General features: G+C 37.4%; 1 protein-coding gene across 3 annotated transcripts in view; it reads right to left on the reverse strand.

The window, feature by feature from the left end:
* The window catches only part of arhgap9 (Rho GTPase activating protein 9), a 56843-nt gene that overhangs the window by 9650 nt on the left and 24659 nt on the right, over window positions 1–22534 (reverse strand). For 2 of the 3 annotated variants that reach the window (XM_036571179.1, XM_036571177.1), the window contains exons 4-13: window positions 17013–17243; window positions 15946–16035; window positions 11607–11663; window positions 10890–11054; window positions 9627–9695; window positions 6335–6396; window positions 3318–3405; window positions 2062–2157; window positions 1109–1207; window positions 891–1008 (exon numbers count right to left, since the gene is read on the reverse strand). In XM_036571179.1, coding sequence (XP_036427072.1) covers window positions 891–1008; window positions 1109–1207; window positions 2062–2157; window positions 3318–3405; window positions 6335–6396; window positions 9627–9695; window positions 10890–11054; window positions 11607–11663; window positions 15946–16035; window positions 17013–17243 — 1075 coding nt within the window. The remainder of the gene's footprint in view (window positions 1–890; window positions 1009–1108; window positions 1208–2061; window positions 2158–3317; window positions 3406–6334; window positions 6397–9626; window positions 9696–10889; window positions 11055–11606; window positions 11664–15945; window positions 16036–17012; window positions 17244–22534) is intronic. The other variant, XM_036571178.1, reaches the window with a different exon arrangement.

Genomic DNA, 22534 nt, shown 5'->3' on the forward strand with positions numbered 1-22534 from the left:
AACTGTAAATTATTGAAAAATTAGAATGAAGCTATTTTAAGCTTAATATGCAGAATGCCTCATATGCGAAAAGCAGTGACCAAATCTCACTGATCAGTTAGCTTTTTATAGTAATTTCATTACAAGATAATTACAGTCTATTGTTCAATAACATTTTCTATTTTCCTATCAAGTCATGACTTTTATTGTTCCCAAAGACTTTAAATTGTGAAGAAACCATCAGTTTACATTTTGGTGTCTAGTCTATAACATTTCCATCTACAACATATAAGTTATCACTGAATAACAATTATTAACATGACATGTGTTTCCAAAATGTGAACGTTAGTGTATGTATGTATAAGTAATATGTGGCAACAAATGCATATACAGTTGATTCAAAAGTTTGAACACCCTCAGTCAAATGGCATGTTCTGTTGATTTTCTAGGTGAAAATAAGTTAAAACTGCAGAATAAACATTTTTCTGCAAACATTAGTGTACAATTTCTATTTATTTGCTGAATTTAACATACTGGAGAAAACATAGGCCACATTTTATTTTATCTTTTTTCCCCATTATGTTAAATTCAACAATCAAACAGTAACTGTGTATTTAAAAGTGCAGAAGTGTGTCTTCTGTGAAGGATGTGTTGTTATTTTTACTTAATGAGCAAAACATGTCATTTGGGTAAATGGGTATGTAAATATGTAAATGAGTATGTAGGTTCTGTTTATTACTATAAGAAACAGCAGTAGGATAATGTAAAATATGCATTATCAGCAAATCACTACAGTTTGGAGAAGGTATATCTTTATATATCTATGATTTTAAGAATTAAAGTGACTAAATGTGACAGTCCAAGCTCCGATCAAGCTCCTCATAACTTGTTTAAAAGGTTCTGAGACTCACGTGAGGCTTTGGATCCTACACGATTCTCATCCTCGTCTCCACTCTGATCCAACATCTCCATGGAGCCTGCTCTCCTCAAGGAATACAGCAAGACGTTATCCAGAGGATTCTCTTCATCCTACAAGACACAAACACGCAAACATCATGCACACAATAATAATAATAATAATACTAATAATAATAATAATATAGCACAAATATATATGGTAAGAACTTACCAATCTGTCAATGACTTTTTGAATAGTGCAGTACCACTCCCTGATCAAAGAGTCTGTCTCTGACTGCAGCAGAAATTCATTGCCTGTAACAGTCCTCAACTACATGCAGAAACACACAGCACATATATGTGTTAGTCTGTTTATAGCTTTCACTGTTCTTTATGGAGGAAGTAAGAGAGGAACTAGTGGTAAAGTCTCCAGTAGTTCTAATACTGCAATGTTTCAAGCTTTGAAATTTAGGTCACTTACGTTTTTAGCAATTCTGCCATTTTACTTTGGTAAAACTTGCTGGTTTTTACCTAGCATCAGGCCTTCTTAAAGGGGACCTTTTTTAATCATTTTTTTTAATTTAGGCATAATTAAAAGGTTAAGAGGTAAACAAAGTCATTCAGATGATCTGATGTAAAGTAATCTGTTACAGAAAAACTTAACAAGTCAGATTTGTTCAGGGCGGTGGTGATAGGAACCAGAGGTTTATTACATGAAATGGTTATGAATACACTGCCTGACGCCTGAGACATTGTTTTATAATAGTTTTGAGACAAGCCTTTGTCTAAAAACATATTTTTTAAAATCCAGAAAGGCAGAAGCCGGGTCTCCTAAGGCAAAACAGTCCTCATATAAAACATTTTAGTCAGGTTTTCCATTATTTTACCATTACCAGCATTACACATAAAAAAAAATCAGAGGACGCATAGAGATTCACTGGTGGTTTTGGATAGTAGATGTCACAGCCACCGGTTTCTATCACCACCACTGTGAAGAAATATGAGTTGGTACGTTTCTCCACAATGAACCCCACTTCACATCAAAACCTTCTGAATCACTTTGTTTACATGTCAATGGTTGATTACACAGGAATTTTGAAAAATCTGCGGAATTCCCCTTTAACCGCAGTCTTCAATGTTACTTGAATGCAAAGTGCTTTCGGTGCTTCTCTCTCTCTCTCTCACCTTGAAGACATTCTTCCTGCTGGAGAGGTCATTGGCCCACTGTAGCTGAGCTCCTCGTAGATCCACACTACTCTCTGGACAACTGTTACCAGGCTTCTACACACACAGAAACACAGATGCACATACAGAACAAACTGAATTTGTGATGCATATAAATGTGTGGCATCATATAAGGAAGTAAAGTGCAGAGTCCAACATATTTTAGCTTTGCCTTAATAATTTTAAAAGCATTTGAGCAAGATTAATCATTTTTATGCAACCAACTTACACATCTTTGCAACAAATTCAAATGTAAACTTTCTAGCACCTACTGTTTATAAACAAGTCAGCCAAAAGTGGCAAGAGTGCAAACATTATACTCAACTCTATGATTATGAGTGTAGCAGATTGAGGGTCTAGTTTAAAAGTAGCTAAAAGTCTGGTAAATTGATGCAAAACGCAATTAATTCAGTAAACTTTTTCTAACTTAAATACACAAAAATAAAAATTAATTAAAATAATTATGATTGGTGAAAGAAGAGCGTGACCAATGTACACAATATAGAACAGCAAATATCAGCAGAATGAAACTGATATATATTTTACTTACATGACATCTATAGTAAGTTTGTGATGACTCTGTGCATAAAAAAACTTTAAAAATTAACTATTTTGAATTTATATGGGAGGAGATGGACTTCCACTCTAACTCATCCCAAAGTTAATGGATGGAGCTTCATCACTCCAGAGAACACAGTTCCACTGCTCAATGCTGGTGGCCTCTGCATTGGGCATGTTTACCTTAGGTTCTAGATGTGCAATTATAAGATATTGCTTTTCTATTAGCAATACTTTTCTATGAAGATTATACAAACTGTGTTTGTGCAGTTGAGTTGAATTCACTAATTAGATGGAGTGTCTGGATATATTTATATCTACGGTTTACAGGAAAAGCCTTTGCTGATAATCATTTCTTACACTGAGCAGTTTTAATTCTTTTCAAATGTCTAAGATTTTATTCATTTAATATGTTCAGGGCTGAAATAAAGCTCTGCAGGATAATCACCAGGAGCGAAACAAACCAAGACCCCGTCAGTTGTATTCTTTTGCTGCAGACATTTTGACAAACCTTTCTCTTCATAGACAATTACTATCCATGATCTCTTAAAAATAAAATGTTCATGTATATTTTTGTAAAGCTAGTGTTGCTTACAAAGCTCTGCCTGTAGTGTAGACGTCAAGGTTTTTAAATGATGCTGAACTGAAGGACCTCTTACCCAGCTGGCAGGACTTTGGGTCTTTGGATCTTTAAAGAACACAAGACTGTTCCCCACCAGCACCACCCAGGACGGGTTCCAGTTTTTCCTGCAGACCACACACACACACACACACACGCACAGAGATATTCTGAAATGAGAGCATGCAGGCGCTAAGTAGTGTGAGAACATGACCCACTAATCAGGTGGTTTACTTTCAGAATTAAGCTGAGCAGCACCATCTGACCCCAAACTATGAATCAACAATTTAATAAACTACCAGTGTTGACAGGGAGTTTAGCAGGGAGTTTTTCCATTCTTTGCAGCAGTAACAGTCTCTACTCTTTTGGGAGTGCTTTACACTAGATTTTGAAACATGGCTGTGAGGATTTGATTGCATTCAGCCACAACAGCATTAGTCAGGTCAGGTACTGATGTTGGATGATTAGTTCTGCATCACAAACGCTCTCCAACTCATTCCAAAGGTATTGAATGGACCTCCATCACTCCAGAGAACACAGTTCCACTGCTCTACAGCCAGATGCTGGGGGTCTTTCTAAGCGTCTAACTGATGCTTGGCACTGGGCGTGGTGACCTCATGTGTAGAGTGTCCCATTCTATTCATCAGTGCTTTTCTATGGAGATTATATAAGCTGTGTGTGTGCAATTAAACACCCGTCTCAGCACCTGCGAGGGTAAAATACAGTTTCCGCTTCTTTATAATCACCGGCAGGTATGACACTGAATGGCCAATCAGTTACATCAACAACTCGATTGCCTAGCAATGATTACATAATCTAGAACCGAAATCTGGATTCAAGTTCTAAAGTTAAAGACATTTACATTACACAAGGAATCTGATGGTTGATAATGCACATGGGCCTCCTCAAAGCTACAGGGATCCTGAAATGAGTTCTAGATACAAAGGGTCAAAGCTGGAAAATCATTTTGCACACTGAACGTTCATGTTGGGTTCCTTGCCATTAGAGCATTCCTATCAGATATTAAAATATATTGTATTAAGATATAAGATATTAATACTAATATTGTGATTATATTGCTAAATATTATGACTTGTTAAAGGGCTCATCTGCATATCACAGCTCTCTGCAAGATCAGTATCAGAAAGGATAATATTCTGATAATGATTAACAAAGATGTATTGCGTAACCCTACGATCCATCTCGCCGTGATAGTGAGAGTGAATTCTGGAGGTTGGTAGGTCTAAGCTCTTTTGTAGTGTCAGAAGGGATCACTGCCTCATACCCATAACTTCAGGGTCAATTAAATTGCTTCACAGTAAAGTAGAGAGATACAATTAATTGTCAGATGTTCCATTATCACATAAGTGAAAAGTTGTTCGTGTGGGGTTTGAGTTTAGGGAACTTTCAATTGCCAGACAAAAAACATCAATGCTGGTTCTTTAAGAAAATGCTCTAATATAAAAAGGAATAAACATGTTTAATACATCCATATCTAGTAGGTAGTCAAACTATGTACAGTCACATGAAAAAGTCTAGGTGTCCCCGGGCAAAACCGGATGATTTGATGATTTTTCGAAGTGAAAATAAATTAACACATTTTCTACACCCTCAGAAAAAAGGTACAAAACCGCCACTGGGGAAGTACACCTTTTGTCACTGGGGTGGTACCCTCAAGGGAACATCTTAGTACCTTTAGTTGGGGAACATAACTGTACCATAATCCACTAAAATTTAATTTTTTAAGTTGTACTGACTCCACACACCCTGTCTCATCTCCAGGCTTTTTATTGTTCTGCTTTAAAACATTAGGTTATGAAAAGGTACAAATATGTACTTTTCACCTGGAAAAATGTATTTAAGGTCCACAACTGGACCTTAAAATCACTGTAGTGCCTTTAAGGGGACATTTATATTGTTTGTACCTTGATGAACAATGTATTTTAGTGCACAGCTGTTGTTTATTTGCTGAATTTAACAGGTCGGGAAAAAATAAAAACCACTAATCTATTGTAGCCCATGCAAAAGTTATGGCATATTTTATATTTAATGTTTTATTTTTTCCGCTATATTAAACTCAGCAAAGGTACAGAAATTGTGTACTAAAATTAGCAGTAAATGTCATGTATGAATGTGTTTCCTGTAGAAAATGTGTTAACTTACTGTCAGTTTGAAAATCAACCAAACATGCAATTTTACCGAAGGTGTTAAACTTTTGCATATGACTGTACTTCCTGTAATCCACCTGTATTTACATACTGTAATACCATCACCACTTTTAGGATCCCAAAATGAGCTTTTTTTAGTCACAATATCAGAAAATCAGAATCAGAAAAAAAAAAATCAAGATAAAGTCAGTAAGCCCTAAATGAGTTTGACTTATTGAAACACATAGCAAAAAGCTCTTATGCTGTCTGATCTAGAAAAAAAAATCAAATTACACACAGCATAAATTTAAAGTCTAGCTTTATCTATGGAAGTCCAGTCCTTCCAGGTAGAGAGGAAATAATCACTGGCGTGTTTTTACTTCTCTGTTTTTGAGACATTTTTTAACTAGGTCAAAAATTAAAAAAGTAAGTAGTTATTATTTTATTTTTTATTAATTATTATTATTTGGGTATGTATATAATAATAATAATAATAATAAAAATAATAAATAATATAATAAATATAAGTCAATATTTTGAGATACTAAGTCATAATCTCCAGAAAATAAGTATTTATTGTGAAATGTCAAAATGTTGAAAAAAAGTATTATTTTAAGATACTAAGACAAAAATCTTTTGAGTGTGCACTTCTCTATGGAAACACTTTCACCACAAACCCACTGTATATTAACCGGCCATAAAATGTCCAGCTGATGTAAACTGTCTAAGCCTCAGAGGAGCTTCTATACATGAAATATGACACTTTGGAGTGGCATCATCTGTCGGACAAAACCTCCACGTTGCTTTATGAACATGGGGCAAAAACACAAAGGCCTAGATGGCCGTGTGTGTGCACACTTGTAAATGCGCGTTAGTGTGCATGTACACGTGTCATTTAAGATAAGCTTACCTCAGCTTCCTGCCTCCTTCTGCTATCTTGGTTTTGTTCAGCAGACCTGCTTTTTCAAGCTCCTGCATTGAGAGTTGGAAGAGTGAATGTTAACATATGTTCAGCAATGATGTGCGGTATGTTAATGTGGGCACAAGATTAGTGTGAGTTTAGCTGCAGTTCTGTGGGAACAGACTTTGGGTAACAGCTACATCAAAAACCTATTGTTTTAGTCTGCATTTTGCAGATTATATTTTTTAGATTACACTGAGCGCAAGATGAGATAACTGTACATAGTGTCTGTAAATCGCTGCTGTCGGAACAAAATGGTTGTATCTCTAAAATGGTAACTTTACAGAAGAAGGAAAAACATACTTTACATTTAATGTAAGTCAATGGAACCAGATTTTTTTACAAGTCGTTTTGGGCCGTTTCTTTTGGTCCATTCATCCATTAAATTTACAGACAATGTAAAGGGCAAGCACTGTAAAATTAAGTCAAAAACTGACAAAAATGGAGATACAAGGTTTTGTTTTCGACAGCAGCAAAATACATAACTCACTGTGCCTTTATACACAATGTATGGTGAATATGTTTTGAAAAAATACTGAAGAATCAAACTAAGTGTGATGCGTCAGAGCACTTATGGTTCATCGGTTGCTCTGGTTACTTTTGGCAGTACTGCATATATGAAACAGGCGTTCAGCAGGCCTGGCCAGACAAGAAGAACGCATAAATGCTGTACTGAGCATTATAAACACACAAGTAGTTATGAAATTGCTTAAGAGACTATCTATAGAATGTGAATAAAGCCACTGTGCTTCAAATTTCTGGAAAGGTTAAGCAAACCATTTTGGCTGCAAGCAGACACACAGTCAAAGTGCTGTGTAGGCTACTCACAAGAAGCAACACTGCCCCGAATAATGCTTTGCACAGCAAGGGAAACACTGAGAAGCAGCCTGGAAATAAGCACTCTTATGCTGCCTCTCTCTTCACATCATAAACAAACCTGATAATTGATGTTTTTCAATATGATTCAATATTCAGAAGTGGAACTGAAATGTATGGCTTTTCAGCCACTCACAGATGGAGCCCTTACAGAACAATGAAGTACATCAGAAGTTATAGCCACATAAGCCTCAAATAAGTTCAAATTCATATAGACCTCACGTTATTGTCTGTGTTTGTGTGTTAGGGCTACATGATAAATCACATTTTTTGTTATTGCGATATGAGTTTCTAAACAATGTTAAGGGTGGCTCAAGTATCCTCATACGTGCATTGCCAAAGCAACATAATTAGATGGACAGAACGCGGCATTAGAAGCCCAACTAGTGCTCTCCTGCATCATTCGGCTAAATGGCCAGTTCCAAACCCTACTTGAACTATTAAACATAATGATTAATCTCACTATCAGTGTTGTGTGTAAAATGCACAGACTATATGTAATTGAAGCAGTAATTGCTACTATCACAACAAATCTGCATCATCATAAGGAGCTTTTAAGGTATTAAATATATATTTATTAGTGTTTGTAGGCCAATATTGAAAAGGCCCTGTTTGTAGCCTGACACAGAGACACAAATAGAAGATGCTGTTCAGGGAATCCTGACTATTATAGATGAAGCACCTCATGGGACTCACATGTCACAGGTTACAAATTCTCTACAAGGGGGCACCATTAGCAGGCAAATAGCTTTTGGTACCTCATTAGACCAGAGCTTCACTTAGGTGACACGGTGACACAGTGCACAAAAATGTGCTTGCACTTCTAATGTAATTATCTGTTAGTATTTCACTTTATTCAAATTCAAATGCAAATTTGTAAATTTAAGCACAAAAAATTTTGAAAACACTAATTTAATTGTGTATGTACAATTGCATTTACTATGGGAGCGGACATTATTAAATGCATAACTCAAATTCAAATGCAAAATGTATATTTGAATCTGCATTTCTGTGCATAATCCTAAGTTAATATGGAAAAGCAAAGTGCTTTTGACATGTGGGACGTGTTTTAAGAGAAAGTGATATACTTGGTGATACTTTGGTGAACCTGGAGCAGTAGTTTAATACAATACAGAGCTAGCAATACCAACCACTGCATGACATTTTAACACTTGCTAACCAGGCAGAGGATAATTCTGTCCAAAGTGATTTTCATGTGGAAGTGATTCTTGACTGATTAGGAGAGTTTGTGGCTGCACAAGCAGTGTTAATGACACTGTCACTGGTGCTCTGATGAATTGTACTACTTCGTCGAAATGTCCTCCTAAAGACAAAGCGGAAGGTAGATTCTTACACAGATTCAATTTCGCCTTAAACGGTACAGGAGTTTTGGTGCCAGAATGTAATGCTGCACCATTTAAGGTGGAACAGGAAAATTTTAACAAAAAGCTGATTTATAGGAAGTCTTGTTAATCGTAGTGCAGATTTATAGGTAGCTCCCTACATAAAACTGTAGGTAGGATATTTTCAGGCAGAAGCTCACAGGACTGCCAGTGGACCTGGATGGCCAGTGATGGACATTCTTACTAAGGAGACATTGGGTCGCTGTGTGTTATTGAAGTGTTTCCCAACCGTGCTCCTGAGGGAACTTAACAACAAGATGATTGTGGTAAACCAGGACCTTTTTATTTGCAATGGTTAAAGCAGTGAAAGCACTAAAATGTGCAGGACAGTGTTGTGACCAGTCACAGCGTCACTGACGGTGGTGTTTGTGCAGCCACAAGCTCTCTTAGTCAGTCAAGAATCACTTCCACATGAAAATCGCTTTGAACAGAATTGACCTCTGCCAGGTCAGCGAGTGTTACAATGTCACTATTGCTAACTCTGTGTTGTATTAAACAAGCATCTAATTCTGCTCCAGTACTGCCAAAGTTTAGCCTCGTCACTTCCTTTTAAAATCTTCACTTAAAAGTCCTGTGGAAGCCTCGCTGACGGTGAAAACGCAATTGCAAACAGGATTGCAAATACATTTTATTTTAGCAGAGTGGAAGCGCGATAATGCGGAAATGCAATTGCAAATGGTCCATTGTTATTCCTTTTATGATATGTCAGAATCAGAGCATTGAGACAATGAAAATGAAATGTCCAAAAGACTTTCCACATTAACAGCCATTATGCACAGAAATGCAAATGAACATACACATTTTGCATTTGAATTTGCATTATGTCTTAAATAATACACACTTACATTGGAAATGCAGTTGTAAACACACAATTTTCAAATTTGCATTTGAATTTGAATAAAATACGAAATGTGTGTGTGTGTGTGTGTGTGTGTGTGTGTGTGTGTGTGTGTGTGTCTCACCGGAGTCATTCCATCACTGTCTGGAGAGCTGTCAGTGGAAGGTGACTCCACCACCACTTGGTACTCTGACTGTTGAAGGACATTAAAAAGGTATTAGTTTGAGACATGAGAAAGGCATTATAATGGTGTGTGTGTGCGCAATATGTGAACTGTGTGTACAGTACGTGAATTAGCCATTAAACGTTTGAACACAATAAGCAGAAAGCTGTTTAGATCTTGTCATTTTGTACCATCTTGTCATGGTAGTCAGTATAGTGTAGGGAGTGACCCTGCTGCTGTCCACATGGTTGGATTTCTCCACCCGGACAAGCGCACTTGTATATAGCACTACATTCACCAAGCTCTGAAACATGATCGTAAGTCGTTCTAAGAGCACCTGTCAAGTGCAATAGCCATATTTTTCTCCACAAAACTGAGGGAACAACTGACAAAAGTAGGGGAAATTGGGAAAAATGCCCCCCTTAAGAACAATGCCCATTACTGTAAAGCTAAAACATATCTCATCTCTAATGAGTTTAGCATGAACAAGATGATGAAGCATAAATCTATACACAGTTTGGGGAAATAAACTAGAACAGCAGTCAATTTTGTTGTTTAGCACAAAAAAGAAAATCTGTTAACAGGGAGGCAAGATACCCCCCCCCCATCTATGGTAAGAATCATCTAGGTTTTATAGAACATGTAAATTATGTCAATCTAGTCTTTCCAATTTTCAAAAAATGTGCTGTTAATGAAAGTACAATGCTAAAAGAATTTTACATTTTAAAATGAAACTGATACCTCTATTAATGATGTCTAATGATTACTAAGATAAACTTGTTGCTTGATTAATAATTAGTCATTGTGACTATCAATTACATTATTATTATTATTATTATTATTATAGCAACAATAACAATAAAAATTCAAAGCAAACAATAGAATTCAACATTTAACTGTTAAGTGTACATGATTATTACACATGACAGACACAAATTCATGTCCTAATTCTAGATAGTGATCACTATAGCTAGCCTATAACACTAATGCTAGCACGTTCAATACACAACGTTGTGTATTTGTTGAGGATAAATTATATTTCTAGGGGTCATTTAAAGGAAAACCAAATATTTTTTTCTCTCAAAACTAATTGTGCTGCTCTCTCCACAATCCCTTTGCTTGTATTTTTCTCACTTAACCCAAAAGTAACTGTGAAAAAACAAAGAAATAAAAATGTAAAAACATTTGACAGGCAGTGTATGTGAGTCTGTGCTTCATATGTACCTTGCCATTTGATGAGATCCTGTCTGTTTGGTTAGGTAAGATCATGGTGTAGGAGTGGCTGATGTGTTCACCGCCCCCAGCCAAGGCGGAGTTTCTGCGCTGTACGTCGATGCTGTTGAAAGAGGCAGAGCTGAGGGCGTCGGATGACGCTGCACGCTGCATGGTCTACAATAGAAAGGGGAATAAGTGATTCAGCTCTACACACCTGTGCTTGTTCCATTATATTTCATCTCAGGTCATTTCAGTTCAGTTCAGTTCAGTTCAGTTAAATGTCCAATATCTGCCCTTCCCTTTCCATTCAGCACAATTAGCAAACTCATTTACTGTAAGCTTGCTCAAAAGCGGCTTATTGGAGAGGCTGAAACCCCAAGTGTGCAGTGTGGCAGTAGAGATCAGCCCACTGAGTGTCCATATGTCCCAGATTACTACTCAGAAAACCCTGAGAATGAAACCCCTGGTTTAGGACCAGACACGCACAGCCTGACGCTGCTGTACCACTGAACCGCTAACAACACTCTCATACTTCACAGGAAGAGAACGTTCAGCTTCGACTTTCATAATTACACATTCAGAATAGTCCCTTCATCAATGCTGTGGAGCTTAAACACTGCTGCTGGATTTCTAGTGAAGCCGGATGACTATTTTCAACGTTTCTAAATAAGCATAATATACAATAACCAAGAGAGCACAAACAGTGTAGAAGTTGATTTGCCTCACCTGACTCAGCTGCCAAGCATTTGCATTCTGGGTACTGTAGGTGAAGTCAGGGGAGAGCTATAAGAGGGAGAGAGGTAGAGAGAGAGAGAGGGAGAGAGAGATAGAGAAAGAGAGAGAGAGAAGGTTTTGAGTATGAAAATCTTCAGGACACAATGACTCACGTACTCGATCACGCAGTGACAGGATGCTGAGGTGGACACTCTCACCACACAGGCATAGCCAAACTGAAACTAACCGTTAAAACACGAGGCAGCATTCTGTACCTTTCTGCTCTACCTAAAAAATACCTAAAGAACTACACAACCTTCTAAAACAGTCTAAATTTTCAACACAGTCACAAACCTACATGATCTCTTCATTAGCTTTCAGCAGGCCAATGCACGACTGTGTTCTATTCTATTTCTACATTCCGCTTCGTTGGCTGTGCCATTCTCTAACTATGTGTTAGTTCCTGCATGTCAGCTGAAATAACAGTCAGAGTCGAGTTTCTTCCTCTTTGGTTAAAACATCACACCCAACTTACAGCAGCAGAACGCCTCAATCTGCCCTCAGATTATAATCAAACAAACTCCAGCTTAATCCAGAGGAGAGTCTGCTACTTCCCAAAGCTCCATTTCTTTCCTTCTCATTCTTTACTACACACATATGAGCGACATACACACATTTTCTAATCTAAACCACAGCCCCTGCCCACTTCGATCACTGTTTTCTTCTTTTTTTCCGTCGTAAAGCTGAACTTCCTCGTTTTTGTTTTTGGAGGAAGGTGGCAAAATCAACTTGTAACATCACTTTCTCTCTCTCACTCACGCTCTTTCTCGCTCTCTCTTCCTTTACAGTACAAGGAAGTAGCATTTCTTATGTTTTCTGACATTTATAATCTCCCTACCTATTACAGTCCATTAACTCCTCAATATTAATGCCAGCAGATCCAGTTTTCCATGTAGTCACTAAATAATAACCCTAAGGATGTGGACATGCATAAATGTTACAACCCTTGTTACATGCACATCAAGTGGGCCTTTTTGGAGTCACTTGAGCAGAACACTGTCAGAAAAAAAGGTACTGTACAGGTCCGTTTTCATCCCACAAGGTACAAATAGTGTGAATGTACCGTCAAAGGTTTAACATCGTCATTTTGGCATTTAATGTTACCTGTTATATTATATAGTATAGCACCTCTCAGCCTCACAGGTTTGATAGAATTTGCAGCTTTGTATCATATTCGTGTTTTGTACATCAGTGTTCTTTCACTACAATACCCAGCATGCATTACGCAACGTCGCACAATCATTGGGATCGACAAATATTCACTGCTAGCTACTGATACAGAAGCTATTAAATACATTTGTGACGCTAGCTAACATCTATTGGTTGCCAAATCTTTTCCTTTGTTAAAGAAATAATTCAGCCAGCCAGCAAAAAAATGTCAAACAGCCCATCCACACGTATCTACAGCAGAGCGCTTGAAATCATTTCAAATTCAAGATACCTTTATGATACATCCTAGTCTTTAAAGCAGAAAACCATCTTTTAGAGACTACAGCATCACAGTAAAAGGCAAGTACAGGCTCAGCAATAAAGGTGTCAAAAAGGGTTCTTTGCGTGATGTCAGAAGAAACACTTTGGTTCCCAAAAGAACCCTTAAATGGATGGCACCATGTCTGTAAATGAGATGTGTGAGCGTGAAGAACCTTATTAAAGTTTAAGGAACACTAAACATAATATAAATGTTCTAGGAAGAACCCTTAAATTGGCATACATTACACAAAGGTTCCTTAAACCTTTAAAAGTTTCTACACACTAACAAATCTAACCAAAAGTGGTTATTTTAGGGCATCACTCGAAGAATCTTTTGAGGCAGCTTTATTTTAAAAGTGTAGGCATGCTTGCAACAAATGCAGCAATGACCAAATCTTTCATTTTGGCTGGAGTGTCTTTTAAGATCCAATTGTGTACCTTTAATTTTTAAAGAGTTTAAAGGCAAACTACACTTACTTTCCCAAAGGAAAAGGCATATTTGTGGCTTTTTAGAACATTTTTTAATATAATGGAATATGGGAAACATAACTAAAGGTACTGAAGACCACCCCACCCCTTAGAGATACCACCACACTGACAAATTTGCACCCTGAAAGTTACAGTTTAGTACCTGAGAGTATACTGAGTATGTGTGTGTGTGTGTGTGTGTGTGTGTGTGTGTGTGTGTCTGCATGTTATGAATATATGAACCTGCTCTGGCCCTCAGCATTAGATCAACAGGCATTAGCCTCTTAGCACTAGCAGGATTAGCTAAACAAAAAAGCCATTTGAGGGAAATAAATAAATAAGTGAAGCTGGAAGGCGTAATCCCCTTTTTAATTTGGCTCTGCCTTCTGCTCTAATCTGCACCATGAGGCAGACCCTCTGTGTGCTCGGGCAATCTGCCACTCCGTGTGTCTGAGTGTGTCTGTGTGAATGGATGAATGAGAGAAGTCTGGCTAGAAAGTAAAGGATTGTCCAGAGATAATGTCATCCAGAAAATGCAGCACAGCTTTGTACTTGTATGTCCTTTTCTGTGTAATAGCTCAATTTCTAATATGACTTAATCTGCTGTTAATCAGCTCAGTACATGCATATAGTGCATTTCACTATTCACACACAAACCCACACACACACACCCACACACAAACACATATTCAGAAAGGGAAGTAGTTAGAGAGCAGCCAGGGACAACCCTACACTTCATCTCTTGGACGTCATTATGAGGATTAAGTGGGCCCAAAGCCATACAGCATTCAGCAAGCACCTGCACAAACAACACTGAGCACAGTCACAATCTTTTTCTCCTGCTCTTCTGAAAGCAGTCTGCCATGTCCGAACACAACTTACAGATCTGTAGTATCGTTCAAAAGTTTGAAGTCAATGTTCTCAACAACATAAAACCAATATACCAATGTTATATACCCAGACAAGGGTATAAAATGGTTCTAATATGTGAGTCCTGTGCAGCTTCACAGGTTTCAACACTCTATGACTGAGGGAGCTGTATAATGCCAAAAATCATGTTATAATAAAACTAATATCCAGAATTCATCCTATTTCAAAAGTGGAAACCAACTCTCAGTATAGACAATTTGAACAAATGAACAATATATATAGATTACAGCATTACAGTTTATTATTTATCATTTTACTATCTTTCACATAGTTCTTAAAATATTGAACTATACTTTTTGGTGAATAGTTTGTATAAGTTACTATTGTATGTAAAATAACAAAAGGCTAATAATATGACATGTGATACCAAATTTTTGAATGGTAGCACGGCTGTGCATAAACAATTTGAGCTCGCAGTGCCAGTGCTACAAAAATTGCAGAATTAGACATTTTTAACTGTGAAAAACAGTAGCAGCATGTAAAAGGTACAGAATTGATTTTCTCCACAATAGTCAGATTCCCCACATGGGGGCAATATCAGTATTCACGTAGCATTTTAGGCATCATTGAGCAGCCAGTTGACACATGACATTACACCACCAAATTAAACAACTTCTGAGCATTCCAGACTTTGCTAGACTGTTTGTTAAAAACCTCTGCATTTATTTTCTAGTGTTTGAATTACCTGATGGACTACAACTACCATAAACAGAACAACCTAACCTGCATCACCGTTCGCAAGACTACACTCAAGGAGACCGTCCATGTTTCAGCCTTAACACTTCTGTAGCAGTTTATGCTTTGTGGTATTTCAGGATATCCTCTGAAGATAGTGTAAGATGCAAAGACAATCGGGCCAATGACCTTGCGTGCAGGGTCACACAAGAAACTGACAAGTAGCGAACATGTAACAGAAGCTTGTAACTCACCAATTAGCATAATGCAAACTGCATGCCTAAATCTTCACAGAATTACCTCTGTGTTAACTGTGTTAAGTTGTTGAAGCTACACTATGTCATTTATTGTTTAAAAATTGAAAGTAGCATTACTGAGTCAGGAGGAAACATGCAAGTCACCCCGTAAAGTAATGTAGTGTATTTACATCACAGGTACAGATTCAAAAAGAAGGTCAAGCTCAATGTTTAGGCCTCAAATCCAAAATCAACATTATTCTGAGGAAGATATGATGATAATAGTACATAATTCACTCACATCCTCAGAAGACATGAGTTCTGACTGCGTTCTCTTTGAAAACTCTTTCAACGCACTTGATTTTATCCGCTTGGTGAAGGGGTCCAAAGCACAGAGTAAGGGGAAAAGTTTGGAAATTCGATTTTTCTCCTAACTACCACTTTAATTGTATACACACAGGGCAGGCACACAGATACATATAGACACAGCCTCATATGCACAGCTGCTTTACCCTGTGCAATGACTTGCTTCCTGAGTTGTGTAGGGGAAGTGACAGGTGGCTGGTGTCCCGGGGGAAAGTCCCAACCTGTGTTGCAGAACCCTGAAAAAGAGAGAGAGAGTGAAAGTGGGAGACATGAGACGGAGAAAGAGGCTGGAGATGTCAAATGGCCTAGTAGTTATTGTGTGAAATAATTTGTGATGAAACTGTAACATGAAATGTTGCAGCCTCACCACCAAGTCTAGAGTTATCATTGTTTGCTTTGCTTTGAAGTCTTAGCTATCATTGTTTTAATATCCATTTGAATTATATTACATTATTTATAATAGCATAATTATTTCAGTAACACCTAACAAATTGCATGTATTACTAATTTTCTAAGTGAAAATTAGTTAATACTTCCTCTACAGAGAACACACTTAATGATACTTTTGATACCTTTGATGCTTTTCTGCAAACCTTACCTGAAAATTTCTAGTTATTTACTTAGTTTAACATATTGCAAAACAATAAATACAAAATATAAAATGTGCCGTAACTTTTGCACAGGCCATATTTTTCCCCCGATATAATAAATTCATAATCAAATCAAACTGACAGTAACTGTGCATCAAAATGTTCAGAAGTGTGTTCTCTGTATAGGCTGTGTATATATGTACTTACCTAAACATTTGCATACAACTGCAATTCATTACATTTAAATTCAGTTTAAATTTGGTATCAACTGGTTAGAGAATACACTTCTGACTTTTTTCCGTTTGTTTCAATGTCAAAAAACAAAATATGATTCTTAACTTCACAAAACAAAACAATATTACAAAATTTTAAATTAAATCATAATTCAATATCAAACATTTTACATGCAAACATTAATGTTATAGCAATTAAAAGTTTAGAATCTGCAGTTGTGATATCATTTTCCACTTGTCAACATAAATTATGTTGTTCTTATTGCTGGCAACAACTTCTTGGTGTTAAACTAAGGTTAGACTTCTGAGGGCAGATGTTTGGTGTGTTGTACTGTGCTTATTATATATGCTTGTCCAGTTGTTACCAAATTAAGGGTCATAAGTGAGCACCTGACTGGTTACCGTGCTTTGGCCATGGTCACTCTGGCGAGCTCGACGTGGTGGCTTCCATGAGCGCTCCCTGGTAACTGTATTAACATAGAAATAGCGGCCGGTGGCGGGGTCTTGGTACTGTTCCCACAGCTGCAGTATCTGTAAGGGCTTCTGACCCGGGAGTGGACAAGGAGGCTCCGCCCACTGTCTGCGCCCCTGCCCCGGCAATGAACTTTGGGAAGAGTAGGCCTGAGAGGAAAGCCGAAGTTAAGAGAGAGAGAAGAACTTTAGTTTATAGCTCTCAAATAATTTTATGTAATTAGCCTCAAACAGACTTTGTGGTTGCTCCCCACTCACAGACAAAACTCTGACATCACGAGATACTACAATTCTACTCTAAATGTAGTCAGCCAAGACATTTGGTGTCTGAAGTTCGCTTCCATCGTTTTGCAGTGGAGGCTAATTAGGCTAATGTAGCTAACAAGGAATAGAAACCAGTTTCATTGTTAGTTACAATCAGTGTTGCAGCTCTAGTGCAAAACTAAGGAAGCAAACTTTCGACACAATTGCTGCGTTTGCCATAAGTTGGAAGTAGGAAGTTCAGAGTTCAGAATTACATCATTTTCAACCTCCACATGTTCAGCTACAAAGTAGGGAAAAAACAATGACACCTCCATGAAAGCGAGTATTATTAGCAACAAGCTATCCAGCTACTGTCACTCAGCAGGAAATCACCTTAGACCCACATGAATTCATGCTGCTCTAAGCTGGTTTACACTGTTTTATGCTGGTCTGGTGCCAGTTTAGCTGGCTATCGAGCACAGGTTAAAACACAACATATGCTGACTGTGCTGTTTGTTCTAGCAGTGCAGTGATGAGTGATGACTTTAAAATCTTCCAAAAACACCAAACTTTGTGGTCAGTGTTATAGATTTAACCAAATAATGTGTCTGTATATTGATTGATCTAAAGTAAGTTCTATTATAATCTCATCTAAAAGCAGGAGAGGTGATACTTTAATAATATTGATGGTGTGAACAGCCACATTAATATGACGTCGTTTGCTCAGGGGTTCAGGGTTGATAATACCTTCCCAACTTTCTGAGTAGGAATTACTAGTTAAGGGAGCATTTTCTTTGGTTTTTCCTTTGGTCAAAGGTTGAAAATTTGGTGTGGTTGAGCAAAGCATAAATATTGTCACTGTCACATAATAACTTTGTATCACAATTTTTGTTTTGTTTTTCACTTTTTGCATAATTTGAAAACTCCAGTTACTCTTTGCATTTTGTTAACATTTAATGATAAATGGACCAACTGAAATGTACGGAGCCCTGCTGGTGACATCCCATATAAATAAAAATAATGCGTGGCCACACCTTATTAACGTGTGGAGACGAGATCCTAATGCGTGGCAACGTGTTAGTAAGGCATGGAAATGAGATAATTAAGTTGTGACCACAACTCAGTAAGCAAGATCATGCCTTACTAAGTCGTGGCCATGCATTAGGATCTCGTTCCCATGCCTTACTATGTTGTGGCCACGCATTATGATCTCATTCCCATACCTTACTAAGTCATGGCCACAATTTAATTATCTTGTTCCCATGCCTTACTAAGTTGTGGCCACGCATTATTATTTTATTTATACAGAATGTCACCAGTGGGGCTCCGCAGAAATGGTCTAAAATTACTTGAAGGAAATATTTCTACATCACAAGTTAAAATTGTTTTCCTTCTTCTATAAAGTTACGAATTTGGAGATACAAGGTTTTGTTTCTACAGCAACAAAATGTCTTTGCCGACTGACCACATTTGCTGGAAGGGGAAAATTTGGTAAATTAGATTTTTAGCCAAACTGTTCTTTTAAGAAGTATGACAGGTTCTGTGAATCACATGTGTTAGTATTACACAGATTTAATAAATATGAGAACATATAACAAACATAGATACTATATGTCAGCAATATGCTGGTCTTTTTAACATATGTTTATAAGTAAGCAAAAAAAAAGTTAAAAGTAAAATTGTCATGTGTTTGTCATGCATTATGTATTTGTGGCTTTGGTTTTCCTGAAGTTAGATTTAGTATCAGGCTTACGCTTAGTATTTTGGTTATGATGAGGTTATACTAAGGGTTAAAGTTAGACATAGGGGTAGACTAATGGTCAGAGTTACATTCAGGCTTTGATTCTTTAATTACACTGCTTGTGAGCCTAAAAGTGTTTATGTGTGTCGAGTGCTGTGAAAAAGTCAGAGACCACCATTCATTTATTTACTTTCCAGTCCAAACAAGCAAACAAGTTTTTCAGCAGATATTTCTGAGGAGATTCGATATAAGATAACCCACTCGCATAAGGAAGGAGAAAGTTAAAGGATAAGAAGTGAAGAAACAGGGGTTTCCAGAACTGGAGCTCAAAAATAATTAAAAGACACAGAGAAAACAGAACTCCTCACAAATGAGGCCTGGTAGACCACCAAACCTGTCCCCATCAGACAAACAGCACTTGAAGCTTTCATCTTTGAGAGAGGGGAGAAAATCAAGCTGCTTCAGATCTGAAAAATCAAACAGGTGTTCCTGTCCATCCTTCCACTGTGAGAAGACAACTTAACACTATGAGTCTGAAAGGATGTGTAGCGGTCAAGAAGCCTCACTGAGAAAAGGACATACAGAACAAAGAAAATCCATCAAAGAAGCTCAACCAGACCTCAACCTCACTGAATGTGTTTGGGATTACTTGGATCATGAGTAGCAGAAAATGCAACTAACTTCTAAGACTGAACTTAAACATCCCTGCAGATTTCTTTGAAAAACCGAAAGCAAGGCCGTGAAAAGAATGAGAGCTGCAATAAAGGCAGCATGAACACAGGAAACACTGAAAGATTTGATATTATATTTAGTTGTTGAGTTTTCTGCATAATTATGTTAATAATTATAATTCATATTTTGTACTTAACGGCAGTTTTGACTAGGTCTTAAACTAACACAGTACTGTATGTTTTGACTATGAACATCACAGTGAGTTTGTATGACTAAGAATAATTGGTCCTAAAAGCAGCTTAAAGTCACAACTGGCAAGTAGAAATTAGTTAAACTTTAAAGACACAGACAGGCAGAAACAGAAGGTACAGGGAGAGACAGACAGACAGACAGACAGAGACAGCTTAAGGCAGAGGGGAGAAACAGAGAAAGAGACAGCCATTAAAGGCTTTCAAAACTGCACACAGGAAAAAATCTGACTCACGAATAATGCAACTTAGACAGAAAAACCCTCACAGAGGAGCTGATGTCACCTCAAGCACTAAAGATAGACTGGAGATAAAAGCACTGACTGAAATGAACTCAGATTTAATCCTTCAGGCACCCTTGGTTTTCACTGCATTTGGGTGTATATGGGTAAAGGACTGGTCCAGGTAGGTCGAGGTGAGTGCATGCAGCCCAAATTGGATTGCATAACTCAGCTCTGGCGATGACCCACAACTTGCCTGCACTAAGTGTAATGCTACAAATTCACCAGCAGATGGCTGTCTGACTGATGTTAAGAGCAACAGGAGACGTTACATTTGATAAAACTGCAAGGTTCCATATGTGGGTCCACACCTCAATTCCTCACAGCCAGAGCTACATAACTTACAGCTTAGTTTTATAGTAGTCACTGAATAAATTGAAATAATAGATATCAAAGGGGAATTCCACCCGTTATTCAAAATTTCAGAGTAATTCAGTCACTGATTAATGTTAAAGTCTTTCATTTTTTATGTAAAATGGTTCGCTGTAGAGAAACTTACAGACTCCCAATACTTTACAGTGGTGGTGATAGGAACCAGGTATCACAATGTCTACAACATAAATACAGCCATTTATTTACTATCCAAAACCACCAGTAAACCTACATGTGCCTTATGAGTTTTATATGTAATGCTGATGATAAAATAGTGACAAAGAGTTTTCTTTGATTTTAAAAAATACATTCAGTCAGACAAACAGCTGTCAAACAATGCCTCAGGCATGTAATAACTTTCTGTGAGCTTTTAGAGGCATTAACCTCTTGATGTTCCTATCACCACCACAGTGAACAATTCTAACTCTGTAAGTTTCTCTGGAATGGAGTATTTCATCAAACTACTCTGATTTACTAGAAATTTTAGAAAAATCTGTGGAAATTCCTTTTAAGAGTAGTAAATGAATAACACGTCTGTGATTTAAGGAACTGAAAGGGCTTCTCTTATTTGTCCTGTGTGTAAGTGCTGTTCATTTTTGTGAATTGTGTGGTTTTACAAGATAGCAAGAGAGCAGGCGTGTTTTATATGAGCTTCCACAATCATACAGCATGGTCTGCCTTCACCTAAAACAGTTTTTCTTTTCAGCCCTTGCAGGCTTTAGATACTTTGTGTACATTTACATTACATTTACATTTGTAGCATTTGGCAGATGCTCTTACCCAGAGCGACTCACAATTTAATCATGTTAGAGATGTAGGTAGCATCAGGAGTCTTGCCAAAGGACTCTTATTGGTACTGTGTGGTGTTCTATCATGTAAATTCTGTCAATTTCACAGTAACCATTCAAGCAACACTGAAAAACTGCCTTATTCAAGGGAAGGTCAGTGTTCAAGGGAGTGGTCAGAGAGTACTGTGCATGGAGCCATGTTGCTGACCTTACTGTATAAAGCAAAGCTGCTTGATCCCACCTCTTCAGTCAGTATATGAATTTTTATATGATTTTTATATTCAGTTTATTACATTTCTTCCAATTATATAAGAAATTCTGGAGCATTTCTATTGGTCCATTCATCATGACATTTTTATACAATGTAAAGGGCAGCTGCTGTGCTAAAATGATGTAGAAAGACATCAATAGAAAAAAATGGATGGCTTTTTTTGGACAGTGAAGAAATGTTCATCTTTTTGTTTATTTCCTTTTTCTGAGTAAGGGCTTTTTGTCTGTTTCCTTTTTTCTCAGAAAGGCCTTCTTGACAGTTACACATCCTTTCAGACCCATAGCGCTGAGTCGTCTTCTCACAGTGGAAGGACAGCCAGAAACACCTGTGGTTTTTTTCAGATCTGAAGCAGCTTGATTTTCTCTTCTCTCTCAAAGATGAAAGCTTTAAGTGCTGTTTAACTGATGGAGACAGTTTTGATGGTCTACCAGGTCTTACATGGTTGTTATGAGTCCCATTTTCTCCTTCAAAAATCCTTTATTTTTTACTTATATTCCTTTATCTCCCCCTTCCTTATCTAAGTGGAACATCTTATATACAGTCTCCTCTGAAATATCTCCTAAAAATGAATACCATGCGCTTAATGGCTGCTTTGAGTGGAAATTAAATAAACAAAGGATGGGCTCTGACTTTCTAACAGTACTGTAGTTTACAATCTGCTCTTATGTACTGTAGAAACCTCCAAACTTCATTTTTAAAGCATGCTTTTATAGTGAGTTTCAGTATGCATAGTTATCGGCTGGAGATCCGTTACTGACGATGTCACTTCCTATGCCGTTCTAGAGGGGAAACAGTTGTGGTTTAAATGAATTTTTTCCACTGTTG

Source organism: Colossoma macropomum, unplaced genomic scaffold (genome assembly GCF_904425465.1).
Source record: "Colossoma macropomum unplaced genomic scaffold, Colossoma_macropomum, whole genome shotgun sequence".
In the NCBI taxonomy this organism is placed as follows: domain Eukaryota; kingdom Metazoa; phylum Chordata; class Actinopteri; order Characiformes; family Serrasalmidae; genus Colossoma; species Colossoma macropomum.